Below are 18,323 nucleotides of genomic sequence, written 5' to 3' on the forward strand. Positions count from 1 at the left end.
TATACAATAAAGATATACCATTCCGATTTGTAATGTTCTTCTGATGTGATTAGGTTTTTTTATTCACTGTAAAAATTGTTATTTAATGTGGTAAAAAACAATTTAACTGCTTTTATTCAACCCAAATAGATACTTTCAGTGAAACAATGCAAAGCAAATTTTTAGTTTAGATGAACAAAATGAACATTTTTAATCAGTTTAAAACTTCAAAGCAACTTCAGAATCACTTTTTAGAGTGTGCTTTACATCATCAGCCCAAGAATAATAAACTAATTACAATACAAAACATAACTGCAGCGCAAATAGCTCTTTACTACTTCATAGATGCATAAAATAGTGGATCTACCTTAAAGGCAACAGTTCTCATAGTTTCTTATAAGTATTCCTATTACAAAAACACTGGAGTTCATGTTTTGATGATTTTTTTTTTATTCTGAGATGTTTCTGCATTGTTTTTACAGCTGTAGAGCATTATGGACATAAAATGAACTGCTGTGCATATCTCTGCTGAGGGGTGTATAAAGAGTTTTGAGTCTTAGCAATTGTAAAAATACTGCAGTGTTTTTAATGGAGTTGTTTATTCTGGTATTAATATTATTTGATATATGAGCAGTATCACAGATTTTTCTTCTGTCAGTATAAAGAAATAAGGTTTGTGAAGTGATGTGGGTGAAATACTCTAAGGAATGTGATTAGTCAAAAAGAAGAAGAAGAAAAAAAAACAGAAACAGAGGAACGTGGACAGATGAGTTTGAGCACCTTGATAAAAACAAGTAGACAATGAACAAAACTGAAAGGAATTTACTGTTTGTCTTGAAAAGCTTGCGGTTAGGCAGGAGTCTCTTGATGAATAACCAGATACGTGAAGTTATATGTAACAAGGAAATGTGAAATTAATGAGGATAGTAGTTTAAAATTAGTCCCACTGCAGCCACACAGTACACAGTTAGGATATGCACCTAGAGTAACATATGATGCTGTTTAGATTGTGAATTCATTATGTAAACAATCAGTCCAGCAGATGGTGCTGTATAGAAATACATTAAACATAACTGTTCACAATTCCAGTTAAGGGCCGAGCTGCACTGCAGTGATTTATGTTCTAGAACACACTTCAACTCATCAGCTAATAAGCTCTTTTATGAGATGAATCAGCTGTGTAACCTGGTGATGATAATGTACAACACACCATTAAAAGATAAAACTAAGTCTAGGAATTACTGTTTTTAAGTAGTAAAGTCAACCCAAAGAGGGTCAGTGTCCACAGTTTACCACTAGGTCCGTAAATTGGCCACTGGATGTCTAAAATGCCTTTTGGTTATTCTATCATGGCAGTGGCAAAAAGGGTATGAATGTTAATATAATTTAAATGTAAAATGTAGTCTTATATTGAACACTGGCAAAGTTGTAACACCACTGACTATAACACTGACAAAATGACTCAGATCTGAACTTTTGTAAAATACAAACAGTCTGACTTTAGATTTTATGTCACACTGTATGTACAAAAATGACATTACATTCATGTTTTTTTTTTTATTTTAAAATCAGAAACAGGAAATCTCACCATTCACCATGGACTTCATATAGTTAGTCTTCCTTCCTTTGACGTCCATTAATAATTGACATAGACCTTCCTGTAATACCACTGACAAAAAATCTATCAAATTAAGCCATCAAAATAACATTACATTTATTCTTAAAAAACACAAGACAATTTTAGTACAATTTCTACAATTTAAATTGAAAAACAAGCATAAGAATTGTTATTTCAGATAAAAATAATACTGCAGCATCTGTGAGATCACTGTGACATTATTTTTCATAATTAAAAATCATTTAAATAAGAATGTAAAGAATTATAATAGTTTTTTTTGTTGTTGGTTAATTTAGGATTAATAGTTTCAAATTAATAATGGCTTTAATCATGCCTTCAAAGTTGTACTATGCCATTTGCCCCAGCAACAATAGAATGACCCCTTCTTGCTCACTGGCTGACTAAGGTCTTAAACTTTATTGGACGCAAAAAAAAAAAGAGTATAATTTAAACTTGAAACAATAAAATAGCCCCACACAGAACAGCAAACAGTGCTTAAAATACCACATTACTTTTGTAAAATGTAAAATCGAAAGACTAAAACATCACAAAGAATAATTTAAAAAAATTCTATATTGTAATAATTACAAAGGCAGAACACTTTGTTTCAGGTTTAACAAAGATTTTCTTAAATACCCCCTTTATAAACCCAATGTCCGACTGAAAGTATTAGTCAGAGATTCTATGACGTCTCCCATTAATCATCCACACATCCATAGTGAGCATGTGATTCGTGCATATTAGGACAACAGCTTGCTAGAAGAACCTCCTCAGAGTACATTTTTGAAAAGAAAATTACATGGAATTTAAACAAGGTATGTTAATATGTTCATGAATAAATGTGGTACTGCAACAAGTGAAAACATTCTTCTACAACTGGACTGTCCAACTCCGCTCCTGAATATCTACCACCCAGTTTAGTTTTTAATCAAACACATCTGGACCCATATTTATAAACCTTCTCACAGTGTAAGTGCTGATCTAGAACCAAATTCCTTATTTACAATGATTTCCTGAAAGGAAAAGATCCTAGATCAGCACTCTAACTCTACAGGCCCTGATCTAGTTAAACAAGGCCTTCAGTAGCATCTCAATATTGGAACCATGTGTTAGAACTAGGCCAGGCACAGTTGTACGCCTACAGCAGTGGTCAGCAACCCTGATCATGGAGATCTAATTTCCTGTGGAGTCTAGTTCCAGCCACAGTCTGCAACACACGCTCCAGCTAATTCACTTCTTGAGAAATCCATGTTTGGCTGGATCATATACACTGGGACCAGGTAAAGGGGAGGGGAATCATGCTAGTCGCAGGTTGGAACTAAACTCTGCAGAGATAAAAGTAGATCTCCAGGTCCAGGGTTGGTGACCACCACCCTACAGCATCAACAGCATTCCAAAAAAAATATAGTCATGTGCATTTCAAATGACTTGTCCACAGCAGCCAGAAACTACCTAATTCAGGCACAGGTACAAGCTGTAAAGGTTTCAATTAACTGATACTTAGTGTTCCATGCGGGATCTCAATAATAAAAGGGATTAAACAAGTATTTTCTGAATGCTTTTTCTTCCTTTCCTTTGAATTTCAATCTGCACTGTGCTGTCAATTGTTGTAGTGCTGTCTGACAACAGTATAACTGCTGAACTTTGTCTCACTGGTAAACTACTACAAAAATATTGTGCAAAAATTGTTCACTGTGTGTGGTTCTTAACATTGGAATGGTGGAGATTCTGTGCGGAGCTCTGTATGTCTTTGGAAGTCTGCAACTCTTGATTAGTCCTCTCTCAGATAGGCTTCTGGAATTTCCTCCTCTTCTTGTGTTGCTGAGGTGAGAGATCTCTGAAGCCTTTCACTGTCTTCTGCCTTGCTGTTTTTCAGCTGTTTCTCTGCCTCATGTGATCGCTGTCGAACCTGCTCTACTTGAGACTGTGCCATCTGTAGGTTAGTCTGGGCTGCGGCTGAAGATTGGTCTGCTCCTAAAGCAAAGACATAGCAAAATTAAGATCACATGGAGAATCTAAAATGTGCTTGATAATAAAGCAAATATTTTCTCACCACACTCCCTGCAACTCACTGTATCCGTGTACTATTACTGTTTCCAGCACTGCCACATACATTGTCACAAAATATAATAAATATAAATAAATGCTGAAAATTGCAAAAAAGAAAAAAGAAAAAAATCTTTTGGCAATACTTCATTTAACCCATTTACTTTCACCAAAGAAATATGATACTAGGAAAACTCTAGTTCTACACCAATCTGTCAATACCTGCTTTCTTTACAATGTATAAAGTATGCCCTGCTCCAGTTGCTTTGAAAACCACCAATAAACCCACCAAAGAAGACTGATGTGATTGTGTAGGTTTTGTACAAAATCAAATATTAGAAAAATATATGAATGCTGTAGCACCCCCAGATTTCAGGATTGTTAAATAATGGAAAACAACAAAGCATAGCCAACTATGTGCCTTTTCTGTGCTTTTGTAGGGTAGAGTATGCATTTTTGTTTCGTTTCATTTATTTATGTTCCAAATCTGCAGTAGCCATGCGCTGTTAAAGTTTTAAATGAAGCAAATCGTTTCCCTGCCAACTGTTGGCCGCTCTGGGACTATGACTTGAGCACGTTGCTAAAACACAAGCAGGAGCTGTGGGCTATTTCTGTGCCCTGAAGAGACCTAATATTGTTTAAAAGCTTAACTAATGTAATAATCTCCCACTAGACATGCATTTGTAGCTTGACCATGGGTTTGAAAGAAGCATTTCTCACACTGCTTATGTGCATAAAGTTCATCCAGGAAAAAAGAGAGAAGAGTCAGCAGGATGTGCATTAATTGCGGTTACAGTGTTGGTTATCTGAGTACAGCTGTATTTTGTCATCCTACTCCAAACAATTTAATTGAAAAAGGAAAAAAAACAAGCACAACTTCAGTCTTTGTCATGTACATGCTTCACAAAAAAATTCAGCAGCGCTCCAATTTAAAACACCTTCCAACGTCCCTGCGTATACATGCACTGAATAACCTTATTATTTGGGTAAAATCCATATGTCTTCCATTGATCTCAACTTTATAATGTCATCGTGGTATGTTGTTTGCATGGCCACATGAATAATCTGCTACCTACCAAAATCAGATGGTTATCGTACAGCTAATGTGCACATAATTGCAATTCAGTGTGTTCATTGTGTTAGTAACTGTAAAATGTCTTGCCTGCATTAAAAGCAGCTTCAGCAGCAAGCTCTGAGAGGTCAATTGCAGTCAACCAGCTTGTTTCAAATTTCTTCCAGTCCTTCCTTCGGTCAATGATCTAATCAAATCCAAAACTTTAATTCAGGTTAAAATAATAAATCAGGTGTAGCTGGAATACATGCACATCTGATAACTCATTAAGGGACAAAGAAAACACAAGACAAATGTTTTGAGGATGGCTTGTGACTTAAAATACTAACTGACATTGTTCTTGACCTTTGCTGACTATTTTGAGTGTTTTTACCTCCTGGCGCTTGTAGACTATCATCTGCCATATTGTGTTCTCCTGTGTAGGGTTCAACTTGTTGATATTGGCAACATAACTTCTGTGAAGAGTTATCAGGGTATGTATTGCCTGGAGAGTGAAAGTACACACAAAACACAAAAATTGTCTCTGTTCATGCCAATGTCTTTTTGCTACAGATTAATAACTGAGGTAACCTCATTCTGACAAATACTGAAAGTGATGTGTATGGAACACCTAATTTAAATCCTCTAAAAGCTTAATGAGATTGTGTGTTGGCACAGAAGTACTTACATTGATATACTCATTGAGGGAGTCCACTAGTGCCAGAGTGGTCTGAGAGAGGTAAGTGTTGGCACTGTCAGTCACCAGAGACGATGCTCTGCGGATCAAGGCCTCATGTGATGCAGTGTCCTGTACAGTAACACAATATTGATTGAAAAGAGAATGCTTAGATGGACTGTCCTATATCAAGGTCTATTTTCTTGACAACAACAATTTCAGTTAGAAAGTGAACAGAATTTTGATTTTGTTCTAACGATTTGATACTATTTCTTGTATTTTAAGTGTTAAAAAACTTCTACTCTAATTAAGCACTACACTACACAGTGTAGCACTACACAGACTGGCTCACAGGTTTGGCTCAGATAAACATTAATTTCAAAAGACTGCAAAATAGCAAGTCCCTGTGAAAAACACAGATATGATAAAACAGTACAACTGAGCTATAAATGATGCAGAAATAGACGGGATGCACCCAGACGCCCAGTTTTTAATCACTCCCAGTGCTTTCTCCAAAGAAGGACTTATGAGAGCCCATTGAAAGACTGAGGGGCATATCTGCTGTATAGTATGAAAATTCAATACACTATGTTGAATGTTAATTTTTTAGACTTTTCAATACTGTATCAAAAGTGTTTCGCCCTGTAGTATCAGTATTTTCATCAACACATTATTATACACAGTTAGAAATAAAGGTCCTGTGCAGGTACATTTCTCATTCATCAAAGTACAAATAATGTAAATGTTCCCTCAAAGGTACAACAGTGGTTTTAAGGTCCAACTGTGTACATTAAATAAGTTTTTTTTTCCCCCCAGTGGAAAAATGTGTATTATTGTATATTTTTTATAAACTAATGTTTTAAAACAGAACAATTAAATAAAAAGCCTGGATACGAGATGGGTTGTGTGGAGTCAGTACAACTTACAAAATGTAATTTCAATGGATTATGGTACAATTATGTTCCCTGACTAAAGGTATATAGATGTACCCTTGAGGGTACCACCTCAGTGACAGTTTCATACCGTTTTTCTGAGAGTGTACAGTATTTTTAACAACTAGTAGCACCAGGAACCAGCATTTTGTGCTGTCCTTCATGATTCTGAAAGATTTCTATTAACACTGCAATCATGAAAACCTTTCAAACCTGCACAAAGGGAACAGCACACAGGCCACCTGAGACACTTAGAGAAATCCAGTTTCTCTTGATTAATGAAGGCAGCCAGCCAAGTGTGTGGCGTGTTCTGCTGGTGGTGCTCAGCAAGCTTGCTGCGAAGCTGTAGTTAAAGGATAAAGAATAATGTTTGATTGTCAGTTCACGCTCTGGTTAGTCAAACAAAACAATTCATATTCATATATACTGTGGTGTGTGTAATCAATAAGGCACACTGAGCCAAAAAGCACAGAGAAACGCTTCTAAATTCGTTCATAAATCACTGCTGACAGATACTGCTGTTACAAAATAAAACTCAGGAGCTTCATCTGAGACCTGTATTAAAACAATACTAACATAAACAGGAAGTAACGTCAAGTCAAATGAACGATTAGATTTAAAGGCAAACTGCCGTACACGTATCTACGTATGACATAGTTCTGACGTCGACACAGCATTATATACGTTTTTATCATATAATTTTACAGCACACACAGATCTCTCACTTAAATAAATGGATCACAAACACATACCATCCAAGAGCAAATGTCTTTCTCCTGAATAGCGCCATACTGCCTGGACAAAACAGTCAACCGAGCCGGGGAGTGCGCCCCCTGCGGTGTAGAAGCGCAACCGCTGCTTGAATATTTGCTTAACAAATATCTGATGGGCGCAACATTCTTTAACGAGCTCAATTTTCATTTTCATTTCTAACCTACAAGTGCTTTGTCATTTGTTGCCTCTCATGTACTCGTGTACACGGAATAGAACAGAATGACATTTAATACCATGCTGATTTGTGTTTCGTACTGGTGTGGTTTGAGTCACCACTGTCTCATAAAGGCTTAGTTTTACATAAAGCGTTCAGGAGAATATCAAATAACCTCTATATCAAATACTGACGCTTTTATGTGACGATATGCTAATAATAATAGGCTAATTGTAATAATAGTCTCTTATTATCTCTTATCTTAAAGGAGAATTCCCCAGATTTTTTAAGCCTTCTGGACAAAAGTATTGAGACACCCACACATTACACCTACAGGAGCTTTTATGACATCCCATTCTAAATTAGGCAATGATATGGAGTTGGTCCCTCTTTTGCAGCTGTAACAGCTCCAACTCTTCTAGCAAGGGGTTCTACAAAATTTTGGAGCGTGTCTGTGGGAATTTTTGCTCATTCATCTGGAAGAGCATTTATGAGGTCAGACACTGATGTTGGATGGGAGGGCCTGGCTCACAATCTCTGTTCTAGTTCATCCCAAAGGTGTTCGATGGGGTTGAGGTCAGAGCTCTGTGCAGGCCAGTCAAGTTCTTCCACACAAAACTCACCCACCTTGCTTTGTGCACTGGGGCTCAGTCATGCTGGAACAGAAAAGGGCCTTCTCCAAACTGTTCCCTCAAAGTTGGAAACATACAGTTTTCCAAAATATCTTGGTCTGCTGAAGCATTAAGATTTCCCTTCACTGGAAATAAGGGCCCTAGGCCAACCCCTGAAAAATAACCTACTGCATTTTCCCTCCTCAACTCCAAACTTTACAGTTTTCACAGTGCAGTCAGGCAGGTAACATTCTCTGGGCATTCACCAAACCCAGACTCCTCCATTGTTACTCCACAGAATATATTTCCACTGCTTTAGAGTCCAGTGACAGCGTGCTTTACACCACTCCATCCGATGCTTGGCACTGTCCATTCTGATCTTAGGTTTGTGTGTAGCTGCTCGGCCATGGAAACCCATTTCATGAGGCTACTAACACACAGTTCTTTTGCTGATGTTGCTTCCAGAGGCAATTTGAAACTCTTTAGTGAGTGATTCAACAGAGGATAGGCACTGTGCACTTCAGCACTCGGCAGCGCTACTTTGAGAGTTTGCATGGCCTACCGCTTCGTCACTGAGCTGTTGTTGCTCCCAGGTGCTTCCATTTCACAAAAATAGCACTTACAGTTGACAGGGGCAGATCTAGCAGGGCAGAAATTTCACAGACTGACTTGTGGCAGAGGTGGCATCCTATGATAGTGCCATGTTTAAAGTCACTAAGCTCATTCATACTGCCAGAGTTTGTTTATCAAGACTGCAAGGCTATAAGCTTAATTTTGTTCACCTTTTAGCAAAGGGTGTGGCTGAAACACCTGAACTCAATTATTATTAGAGTTATTATTAGTGTCCCAATACTTTTGTCCATGTAGTGTATTTTATAAGCTATTACACTGTGGCTTCCACCAAAGGCCTTGCTGCCATGAGAAGCTTGCAAAGTGGTTCTCCGACACCAGTGTAGTGTCAGCTAAGAAGAACAACGTTGCGCATATTGGCAAATGCTCTTGTATTTTGAGCAGGCATTTCAATAGGCAGCTCCTGAACACAAAACATAGGGAGGGGGTACATGACATCTGAGGATGGTGAACACTTCTAACCACTAGTTACATTACAAAGCCAACTATCCTCTGACACACTTACTGTAATTAACACAACTAATAACCAACAACACAACAACAACAAAGCAACAACCACAACAAATGTTCCTTTTACCCTTTTTCTACTAAGTACTCTTTTTATGTTTATGTTTTTGTTTGATATATGTCTTTAAAGCTCTCTGGAAGCTGTCACTATTATTGTCTCTGTGCTAACTGGTCACAGTGCTCTGAGGATCTCTCCATATTCTTCAGTCAATCAGCAGCCCCCCCTCCCCCAAATAAACACTGACTGAGAGCGCTGGAGAAAACGCCACTGACCAATCATATGTTCTTTTCTAGGCAAAATTAACACATTGCTTTAAAACGATTAGTCAAATTTTTTTCTATCAAAAGCTTCAGGCACATGTTTAATAAACATGGCTAACATAACACAACACAACATGCTAATACAGTTGAAGTTTGAGAACTTATTTTAAAAAATGTTAAGCAGACATTCATGTTTAAAGGATAAAAAATTATAGTTTATCCATCCATCCATCATCTAAACCGCTTATCCTTCTGGGTCGCGGTGGGGTGCTGGAGCCTATCCCAGCTGTCATTGGGCAGAAGGCAGGATACACCCTGGACAGGTCGCCAGTCCATCGCAGGGCAGATATACAGACACACACATTCACTCACTCCTAGGGGCAATTTAGCATGTCCAATTGGCCTGACTGCATGTCTTTGGACTGTGGGAGGAAACCAGAGTACCCGGAGGAAACCCACGCAGACACGGGGAGAACAGGCAAACTCCACACAGAAATGACTCTGGTTGCCCGGCCGGGAATCGAACCCAGGCCATTTTTGCTGTGAGGCGACAGCGCTACATACTGCGCCGCCGTGCTGCCCATTATAGTTTATATTATATTTTTATAGTTTTAAATAGTTTTTGGTGAGTACCCCCAAAGGGCTTTTATAATTGTATGCTATAGTATTGTAGTGTGTTTATGAAATGCTTTTGCATGTTAATTTTTAGGCTGGAGAATAAAGCACCATGACTTTTGTGAAAAATGTGTTGTTTTTTTTAATAGCAGTAAACGCTACAGTATTTTCCCATTAGCAGTTTACTAAGTTTATTACTGCTGTATGTATTTTAATAATTCTGGTTGTTATGATCTTTCTTTCAGTTCTGTGGTTAAAGGTATATCTAGCATGTCATTTTGCTAGACTTCCATTATCTTGTTTTGAAGACTTCATATAGTTAGTGGTATTTTTGTATTGCTGCGCTGATTGTGTTTCTGTACAGGCTTGTTATGAAGGGGTTTAGTTGGTCTTGTGCTGTTTACCTGAGACTGCAGCTGAATGAACCAGATACCAGCTTTATCGCTAGCCATGGCCATGGTTTCTTCACTCTTCGTTCCTTCTTTCTATGTAGTGGCTAACACTCTCACTGCTGTTAACCCTCAGAAAAGCCACAGGGGAGGATGGACTGGACCTCCATTTTTTGCATCTTGCTACTCTAGTAATTGTAGAACATAGTACATGCATTTTTAATCTTTCCACCTTATCTTGCAGAACTCCTATGTCTGGAAAACAGCTCATATTACAGTTCCCCTATGCAAAGGAGGCGAGGTATTTGATCAAGCTAATTTTTTTTAATCTTTAGTACACACCCAGCTTACTTTATGAAATTCTATCTTATTCATTGATCTGACATATAGCCACATCTCTATAACCACACTTGCCTTAAATGATCCTATCACAGCCATAGACACAAAGAAGCACTGTGCTGCCCTTTTTATTGATCTGACCAAAGCTTTTGACACAGTTGATCATTCACTTTATTTACTAAATAGCTTACAATCAATTGGTTTTGATAAAAATGCAATAAATTAGGCCCCAAACTACCTCTCTGACAGGCAACAGACGTGTGGCACTAGGTTACTACATATCAAATTTAATGCCTGTTACTAAAGGGGTCCCACAAGGTTCAATCCTTGGTTCAGTCTTATTAAATTTATTTATTAATGATCTTGCTGCTTCTGCCTCTGACTGCAAAGTTCACTTGTATGCAGATTACACAATTCTGTATTGTTCAGCTGACTCTGTTCGTGAAGCAGTAGAACAACTACAGCTCCTTCAATGTCTTACAGCACTGTACAAGCATAAGCTAGTCTTAAATGCAAAGAAAACAAAATTCATGCTGTATTCCTGAGCCCACAGTACTGATTTCAACACTGTGAATATCAAAACCCTGACTGGATCCAGTGTTGAGAGAGTCACAGAATTTAAATAGCTCAGCATTTGGCTGGATGATAAATTTATGTTAAAATATCACATTAATAAGCTAGTCAGTAAATGTAGACAAAAGCTTGGATATTCATACCAGATGTGTTTCCCATTGCATACTAGGAAGAGGATCATGTAGACAACCTTATAATTTATCCTAGACTACGGTGATGTAATCTATAGACATGCTTCTACCAGTAGCCTTAAACCACCAAGTTCAGTCTGTCGCTCAGCTCTGAGATTCATCACTGGAGATCCGTACAGAACTCATCTCTGCACACTCTATGAAAAAGTTGGTTGGTCCTCTCTAGCCATGTGGCGGGAAACTCATTGGTTTGTTTTTTATTTATAGGGTGCTCTCCGGCCACATGTCAGCTCATATCAAATCTATATTGGTTTGCTTTTAATTATAGGACACTCTCTGGCCACATGTCATCTTTTGTCAATTATATGCTCTGTAAATAATGGTGTTTATCAGATCCGCTCTAATGACAGGATTACTTGTCAGATTCCGAGAGTTTTTACTAAATTGGGAAAATCTGCTTTTAGCTACATTGCACAAGCGAGCTTGAATACACTACAGGAAACTCTGCTCACTGGTGTCACTTGACTTTAAATCTCTAACCACCTCCACTCTGCCTGCAGCTGTTTTATTTGATGTTAGTTCCTTTCTGCTCTATTTTATTTTATTTTGTTTCACCATTTTATTGCAACTGTTTTATTATATTATTAAATAATTTTGTTTCTAAGATTTTTTTCTTATTCCTTATTATCTTATCTGGTGTAACAAAACAGAACCAGCCAGACGCTCGCGGTAAAAAGGGGAAATGAGGCTTTACTTGGAAAGGATTTTACAATACTTGTAGTCTGTAAACAGGCATTGGTCAAACCCAAAAAAGCCAAAATACAGAGAATGACAAACATAACAAAAAGATATCAGGCAACCAGATCCAAAAGGACAAAGACAAAAAGGCAAAGTCAGGAAGTCCAAAATTATGTTCAGGAAAACAAAAAGGCAATATCACAAACAGAAACGCTCAGTAGCTCTGCAGAGAGAAGCAATTCCTTGCAAAGAACTTATACTAAAGCACGGGCTTAAATACTAAGCTAGATCTAGTCCTATGATACACATAACAGGTGAGACAGGTTAGTACTCAGATGAACAGGAATGGTGATTGGCTGATTGTGGAGGTTTGTGTGTCATGTGATCTCCCAAAGAGGGATGGGAGGGATGTGTGGCAGTTGGTTACTTTTAATTTGTTTTCATAATATATACATCTGTAAATTTCATGAAGAATGGACCAAGAAACAGCCCAAAATGACTTGAAAAAAAAAAGTCTGGTTCCACTGACTTACATTAAAAGTAAAAAGTAGGTTCTTTCCTTTTCCTGTAAAGTTACCATTTTGGAGATACGAGGTTTTCTTCCGGCAACAGCGATATTCTTTATAAATCTTATCTTGCTGATTTTAATTTGTTTTAGTTAATACATTTTATTTAAACTTTTTTCAACCCCTGTTTAACTTGCTCGGCTACACTGTAAATGAGGCTCACTCTCAATATATTTCCAAGTCAAAACAAAGGTTGATTGATTTATTAATTAAACTCACACTCCAGTTCAACAGACTGAGGGGAGAGCTATTACCACTCAAGTAGTTTTTGTGTGCATAATTAGAATGGAACAGTTAAGAAAACAGTTACATTTACGAAATGGGGAACATTCATTTCATCAGCTAGGTTGTGGATGACCACAGGCAAAAAAGCAGCAGGGGTGCTATATGAGACTGGACCACAGTGTGAGATTGATGACCAGCCTCTCTCTTGGCAAAACCATGCCATGCCACTGCTCAAGTACAGAAACTATGTTTAAGTCTTTACTTTCGGCAGCTCCAAACTTTACAAACTATGATGTGATTGACATGTGGTCTTATTTTAAGCAGAGCACTTGTTCCAAAACAATGACAAAAGCAAATCAGACAGCAAACAAGAAAAGCTAAATAATTAATGAGATTGGTCCTGGAGGCTTTTTTAACTTCACCCTGGAGATTCTGGGTCATGAAAGACAGCTGCTCTGTTAAATCACAGAGGAAAAAGGTAATGAAACAGACTGAAGGTATATTCCCTCCTGTATTTCATCATACACCATGTAATACATGCTCATCTTACTGTGCTCATATGAATCAGTCATCAAAAACACTTTCTGTGTACCTCAATCAGACACAATATTTACTCAGCCATATCAGAAATGTCTATATTTATATAGTTGGACATTTGTGCCTATTTGCAAATGCATTCATGCATCAAAAGAGGAAGCATGAAAAGAAGCATGAAAATGATTCAAATGCACTGATGTTTTGTCTCAACAAATCTTAAAGCAATAAAACAGTCTCCTTCTGTTGGTCTACTTGTTGCACACATTCATTGTGACGTCGGCATCATTTCAGTATCGGCAGATATTTGCTAAAAAACAAAAACAATCTTTTATTGTCAATATCTGATATCATAGTTATTGTACTCTGCATTTGTAACCCTATAGAAATGAAATATTATATTACTTTGTAATAGTAATCAAGATGGATCTAGTCCCAATTATTACATTTTATAAATGTTTATGTATCAGCATTAGCAGAAATGTACATGAAAAATACTGAACATTGGCTTTGGCCCACAGTTCCCATATCAGTGCATCTCTACTCCCCCAGATCTGCCACTGCTGTCCTAGGGGTCTGCACTGGGGAATATGTTAATTAAGCCAATTAGTTAATTATCACTATGTAATTAGCACATCTTAACTCTTATAGCACCCTGCATCATTTTCACTAGAACCTTCAATTTTGTATTCCTGTCAGGAGTAATCAAATACTCTCTCAAATAATAAAAAAAGAATGAAAAACAACTAAAAACACAGCAAATTTGCAGATGAAAAAAAAACATTTGATAATGTGTCTTAGAATAAATATTCAAGCAGACATTCGAAACACTGAAACTTAAACAAAAACAACACATTTAAATCCTCAACTTATCAGACTTCACAATAGTTCCTCATTAATGTTATTCTACAGCAGTGAGTCAGGGAACAGTGTTGATTGACACCTGTGGTAGTTAAAACTCTCTAGACTCCATGATGTCAGAGACAGAAATGACATAAAAAAGAGGCTTTTATCACCCAGAGACTGATCTGGGCTTGAGGCTCACAGGTCTGAAGCTCAGTAAAGCACACTATACTGTATATGACTTCTGCATTTCCAAATACTGCAGGGTAGTGATGGCTATACAACTTAGCACCTAAATGCAGACTGGATCTCTTGATATGCATCAGTTTTTCTCTTTGTTTGTGTTTTAATCAATGTTAAATATGTTGTACAATCTGATGTGTTGTTGATGTGGTTATAGGAGAATGCTTTACACTGACTGTTTTGTTTTGACTGCTTTATTGGACTGTAATGCCTTATGCTGACAGAAAAAGGATTTATTGTGCATTGTAATTTACCTTTCTTTTTAAAAAATGATCCCTAGATGCTGCCATCATGCTTATTTTTTTTTAACCTCATTAACTCCACGGAACCACTGGCAGTTCCAGACTTAAGAACTTAAGAATAAACAGTTTGCATTATTTTTATATATATATTTACTAAATAATAATAACTCCTTAAGATGGAAAATTTAACTGAAATTTTGCATATTCCTGTAAATGTATAGGAATGTTTCAGATCTCACCTCCTTTTAACCTCTTGTTGTTGCTCTGATTGAACATGTATTTCCGGCATCAAAAATTATCTGTTGATCATCTGAATACTGCTGTAAAAGTTTGTTCAGTAACTGCCGCACTGAATCATGCTGCAGCTGTAACTCTAGCCTATAACTGTAACTGTAACTAGTTTAATCAATGAAAGACATTCTCTTAAAGTGTAGACACTGGTGTCTAGAGCACTAGGGGTCCTGAAAAAGTTGGTGATTTTGTCTTTTATATTCTGGTTCTGTTATCATTTTCTCTCTTTTGCACTCTTTCTACAAAACTTCTAATCGTTGACATGGCTAACACGTCTGGACCTTTGACTGTTGTTGAGATGCAAGCCATCAGACTGGCTATCACAGAGGAGAGAATCTTTAAGATGTTCCTGGTGCTGTCCACCCATGCTGTCTTCATCTACATCAACATAGTGATGCTGTTCACACTCAGGACCAAGGCCACTTTCCGGGAGACGTCCCGGTACATCCTCTTTGCCCACATGCTCCTCAATGACACCATTCACCTGGTAGTCGGCCTGGTCCTTTATGTGCTCGGGGCATTCTACTTGGTGATAGTGCGGGCCATCTGCGCCTTTATCGTACTGATGTCTGCTTCCACCTTCATCAACGCGCCTCTCAACCTGGCAGTCATGTCTCTGGAGAGGTACACGGCCATCTGCTTCCCTTTGCGGCACAGCGAGCTGGCCACGCCCATGCGCACTCGAGTGGCTGTGGTGGTGGTCTGGGCGCTTGGCGTCTTCAATGTGCTAACCGATGTGTTTGCTCTCTTCCTCCTCGCAGAGCCGTCATTCTACTTGTCACATACAGTCTGCACTATCGAGCAGCTGCTGGTGGCTCCCTGGCAGCGGGGCAAAGGGGTGGCCCTCAACACCCTCCTCTTTGTGGCGGTGATGGCTGTGCTACTCTACACCTACGTGGCCATCCTGAAGCAGGCACGGGCTGCCTCGACTGACCACTCATCGGCGCAGAAAGCCCTGCGCACTGTGCTGCTACATGCGCTGCAGCTAGGCCTGTCACTCATGTCTTTCCTTTATGTGCAGCTGGAGTTCCTGCTGGGCAGCCTCCCGCTGCCTGTCTACACGCAGCTACGCTTCCTCAACTTCTTTATGGTCCTCATCCTGCCACGCTGCCTCAGCTCCCTCATCTACGGCCTAAGGGATGAGACCTTTAGGCCCCTGTTCAGACAATATGTTCTGTTCTGTAGTGCAAAGAAGCTTGAACCTCTATAGACTTTAAGGAAATGTTCATGAAAAGACAAGAGTGGGTTGCATGTTGTGCTCATTTTGTGCAGATCTGAAGTTGTGCCTTATGAAAATGTATACATGTATCCCAGTAGATGATTTCACAAGAGAATATGCACAATAAGGCTCACTCGAGCAGAGTTATTTTTGTGATTGTGGGGTGTTGAAAACACATATATATCATCTGTAGGGTGTTTGGACCACAACCTCCTGATTAAGTACAAGTTATTTTGCTTTTATGTCAGAATGAAAGCTGTATCTAATGCCAAAATAAAGTATCAGGAGTAAATTATATTTGATGTACTTCACATACAAAATGATAAATTTGTCCAAAGAAGCAAACTTCAAATGCTAAAAAACGGAAAAAAGGAAACTGTAACATTATTTTGGTCAGACCAACACATCTACTGTTCTTCCATGGCCCCAGCTCCATAGTCAGTGAAACAGTGAATATTACAATCTTACAGCACTCTCAAAAGCCTTGTTTTTGTTTAAAGCTATTTTAAAACTGTTTTTGCCAGCAACATTTGATTAAATACAAGTAAACATGAATACAGTAAAAATAATAAGCATTCTTTATGCATTATTAATAGCTATGAGAGACTAATACAAATAGAAGAACACAATTTGGTTCCTGACTTCTTGGTGCACTCCTGTCATTGCATGGATTATTAAAATTCCATCGACAACACACGTTATTTAATTTACTCTAGGATTGACTAGGCTAACTAAGTATTGGATGGTGAACTAGGCTTATTCAGGTTAATCTAACACACTGACAGACATAAAATCACAATGAATTGTTTATTTCCATTAACGTTAGTGCTTTTATTTAACAAACAATCTATACTGCCACATCATGTTCTCAGATTCCTAACTTTTGCACAGCGCTGTACATAAAACACAGAAGTGTGTTTGCATGCAAGAGTTTGATTCCTCAAGATGGACGTTCTAGCCAAGCTATGATATACTTTATATTTTGCCACCAAAAATTATTTGCACAACATTTCAATATTCAGCAGGCCATCAGACTGTACAGGTTGTACTGCTGTCATATCAAAACTCCATTTTATCCATATTTACATAGTTATTCTGATCCTTGGGGGCTGGATTCCAGTACAGTTTGGTGACCTCTATCAGGATAGAAATGTTTCATCACAGGATAAAGGTTATCTTTCAGAATAACTTATATTATTGTATTGATTTGCAGTGACTCTTCCCTCAAAGAGGACAAGTGGACCCAAACCAGGCCAGCAATTTTTTTTTTCAACCAAACTTAAAAATGAAATAAGAGTAGTAGTGCAATACTTGTTTTGTTTAAATGCAACAAGCATGATTATACACATACATACATTTTCAGACATGTATTTTTTATTTCACAGAAGTCAATAGGTCTTCTCTTAAGGCTCTCAAAGGCCCCAAAGTTTCCCCTCTGCTTGCTGACATAGTATGATAATGCCCTGTATTGACAGTCTCAGTCACCTGAGGAACTCTTCCTCTTCTGTTTTCTCTTACATATTGCACAAATGCAAGAGCATCATGGTGTACTTTGGACCACAATTTCCAACCCTATTTACGGATGTCTTTCCTATTTATCTAAGTACATGTGTCTCTTTAGTCACTGTTCCTATTGAAAAACTAGCCATTGAGGCAGTCCTTGTGACTGAAGCTGCTGCTATCTGCGCCCCAATAATGAACCATATTTCAAAGTCTCTTAGATCTTTTTATCTTACTATCTTGATCCAAAATCAAGTTTCAGGTTGTATCATGCTTTACACCTGTCTGGAAGCATTTACATTTGTCAAGTTTCTCCATTTATTTATACATTTATTTATACCCATGTTAACATAAGGAAGAGAAGTGAGATTCCACTATTGTTCTTTTAAGGTTCTTTGAACGATGGACACCCAGGCCATGAGTAAACCACACATTCTACACAGGTGAATATGTACCACATAGGTATTTGCTAACAATAAAGATCTGTATGACATCATGCCACATTGCAGTACAGCAGAAATCCCAAGGGCTTGAACAAATGTCCCATATGAGCAGCTCCCCCATCCTGCCTTTAAGAATCACATTAAACATTTATCATTGTCTTCTTGTTTTCATGCGTATCATTCTGTTATTAGA

At 38.0% G+C, this 18,323-nt stretch overlaps 2 protein-coding genes across 2 annotated transcripts; one reads left to right on the plus strand and one right to left on the minus strand.

Annotated features, from left to right (window-relative positions):
• Window positions 1–2,152: 2,152 nt before the first annotated feature.
• diablob (diablo, IAP-binding mitochondrial protein b) lies at window positions 2,153–7,138 on the minus strand. Its single transcript, XM_036588760.1, has 6 exons — window positions 7,055–7,138; window positions 6,516–6,645; window positions 5,383–5,502; window positions 5,089–5,199; window positions 4,806–4,902; window positions 2,153–3,571 (listed from the first exon to the last, which is right to left on the minus strand). Exons 1-6 carry the CDS (start codon window positions 7,090–7,092, stop codon window positions 3,369–3,371), a joined length of 699 nt encoding a protein of 232 aa, XP_036444653.1. The 5' UTR covers window positions 7,093–7,138; the 3' UTR covers window positions 2,153–3,368.
• Window positions 7,139–15,230: 8,092 nt separating this feature from the next.
• On the plus strand, window positions 15,231–16,178 carry LOC118820520 (odorant receptor 131-2-like). Its single transcript, XM_036588889.1, has one exon. The coding sequence runs from the start codon at window positions 15,231–15,233 to the stop codon at window positions 16,176–16,178; it is 948 nt and encodes a 315-aa protein (XP_036444782.1).
• The last annotated feature ends 2,145 nt before the right edge of the window (window positions 16,179–18,323 follow it).

This window comes from Colossoma macropomum, unplaced genomic scaffold (assembly GCF_904425465.1).
Source record: "Colossoma macropomum unplaced genomic scaffold, Colossoma_macropomum, whole genome shotgun sequence".
Lineage (NCBI taxonomy): Eukaryota > Metazoa > Chordata > Actinopteri > Characiformes > Serrasalmidae > Colossoma > Colossoma macropomum.

Excerpts from the sequence above, each read along its gene's own strand:
- diablob (XM_036588760.1), bottom strand. The coding sequence starts at position 7,092 with ATGGCGCTATTCAGGAGAAAGACATTTGCTCTTGGATG. Across the intron at positions 5,503-6,515 it reads GTGCTGTTCCCTTTGTGCAG|GACACTGCATCACATGAGGC; the intron begins GTTTGAAAGGTT and ends GTTACTGTACAG. Across the intron at positions 3,572-4,805 it reads TGAAGCTGCTTTTAATGCAG|GAGCAGACCAATCTTCAGCC; the intron begins GCAAGACATTTT and ends TCTTTGCTTTAG.
- LOC118820520 (XM_036588889.1), top strand. The coding sequence starts at position 15,231 with ATGGCTAACACGTCTGGACCTTTGACTGTTGTTGAGATGCAAGCCATC.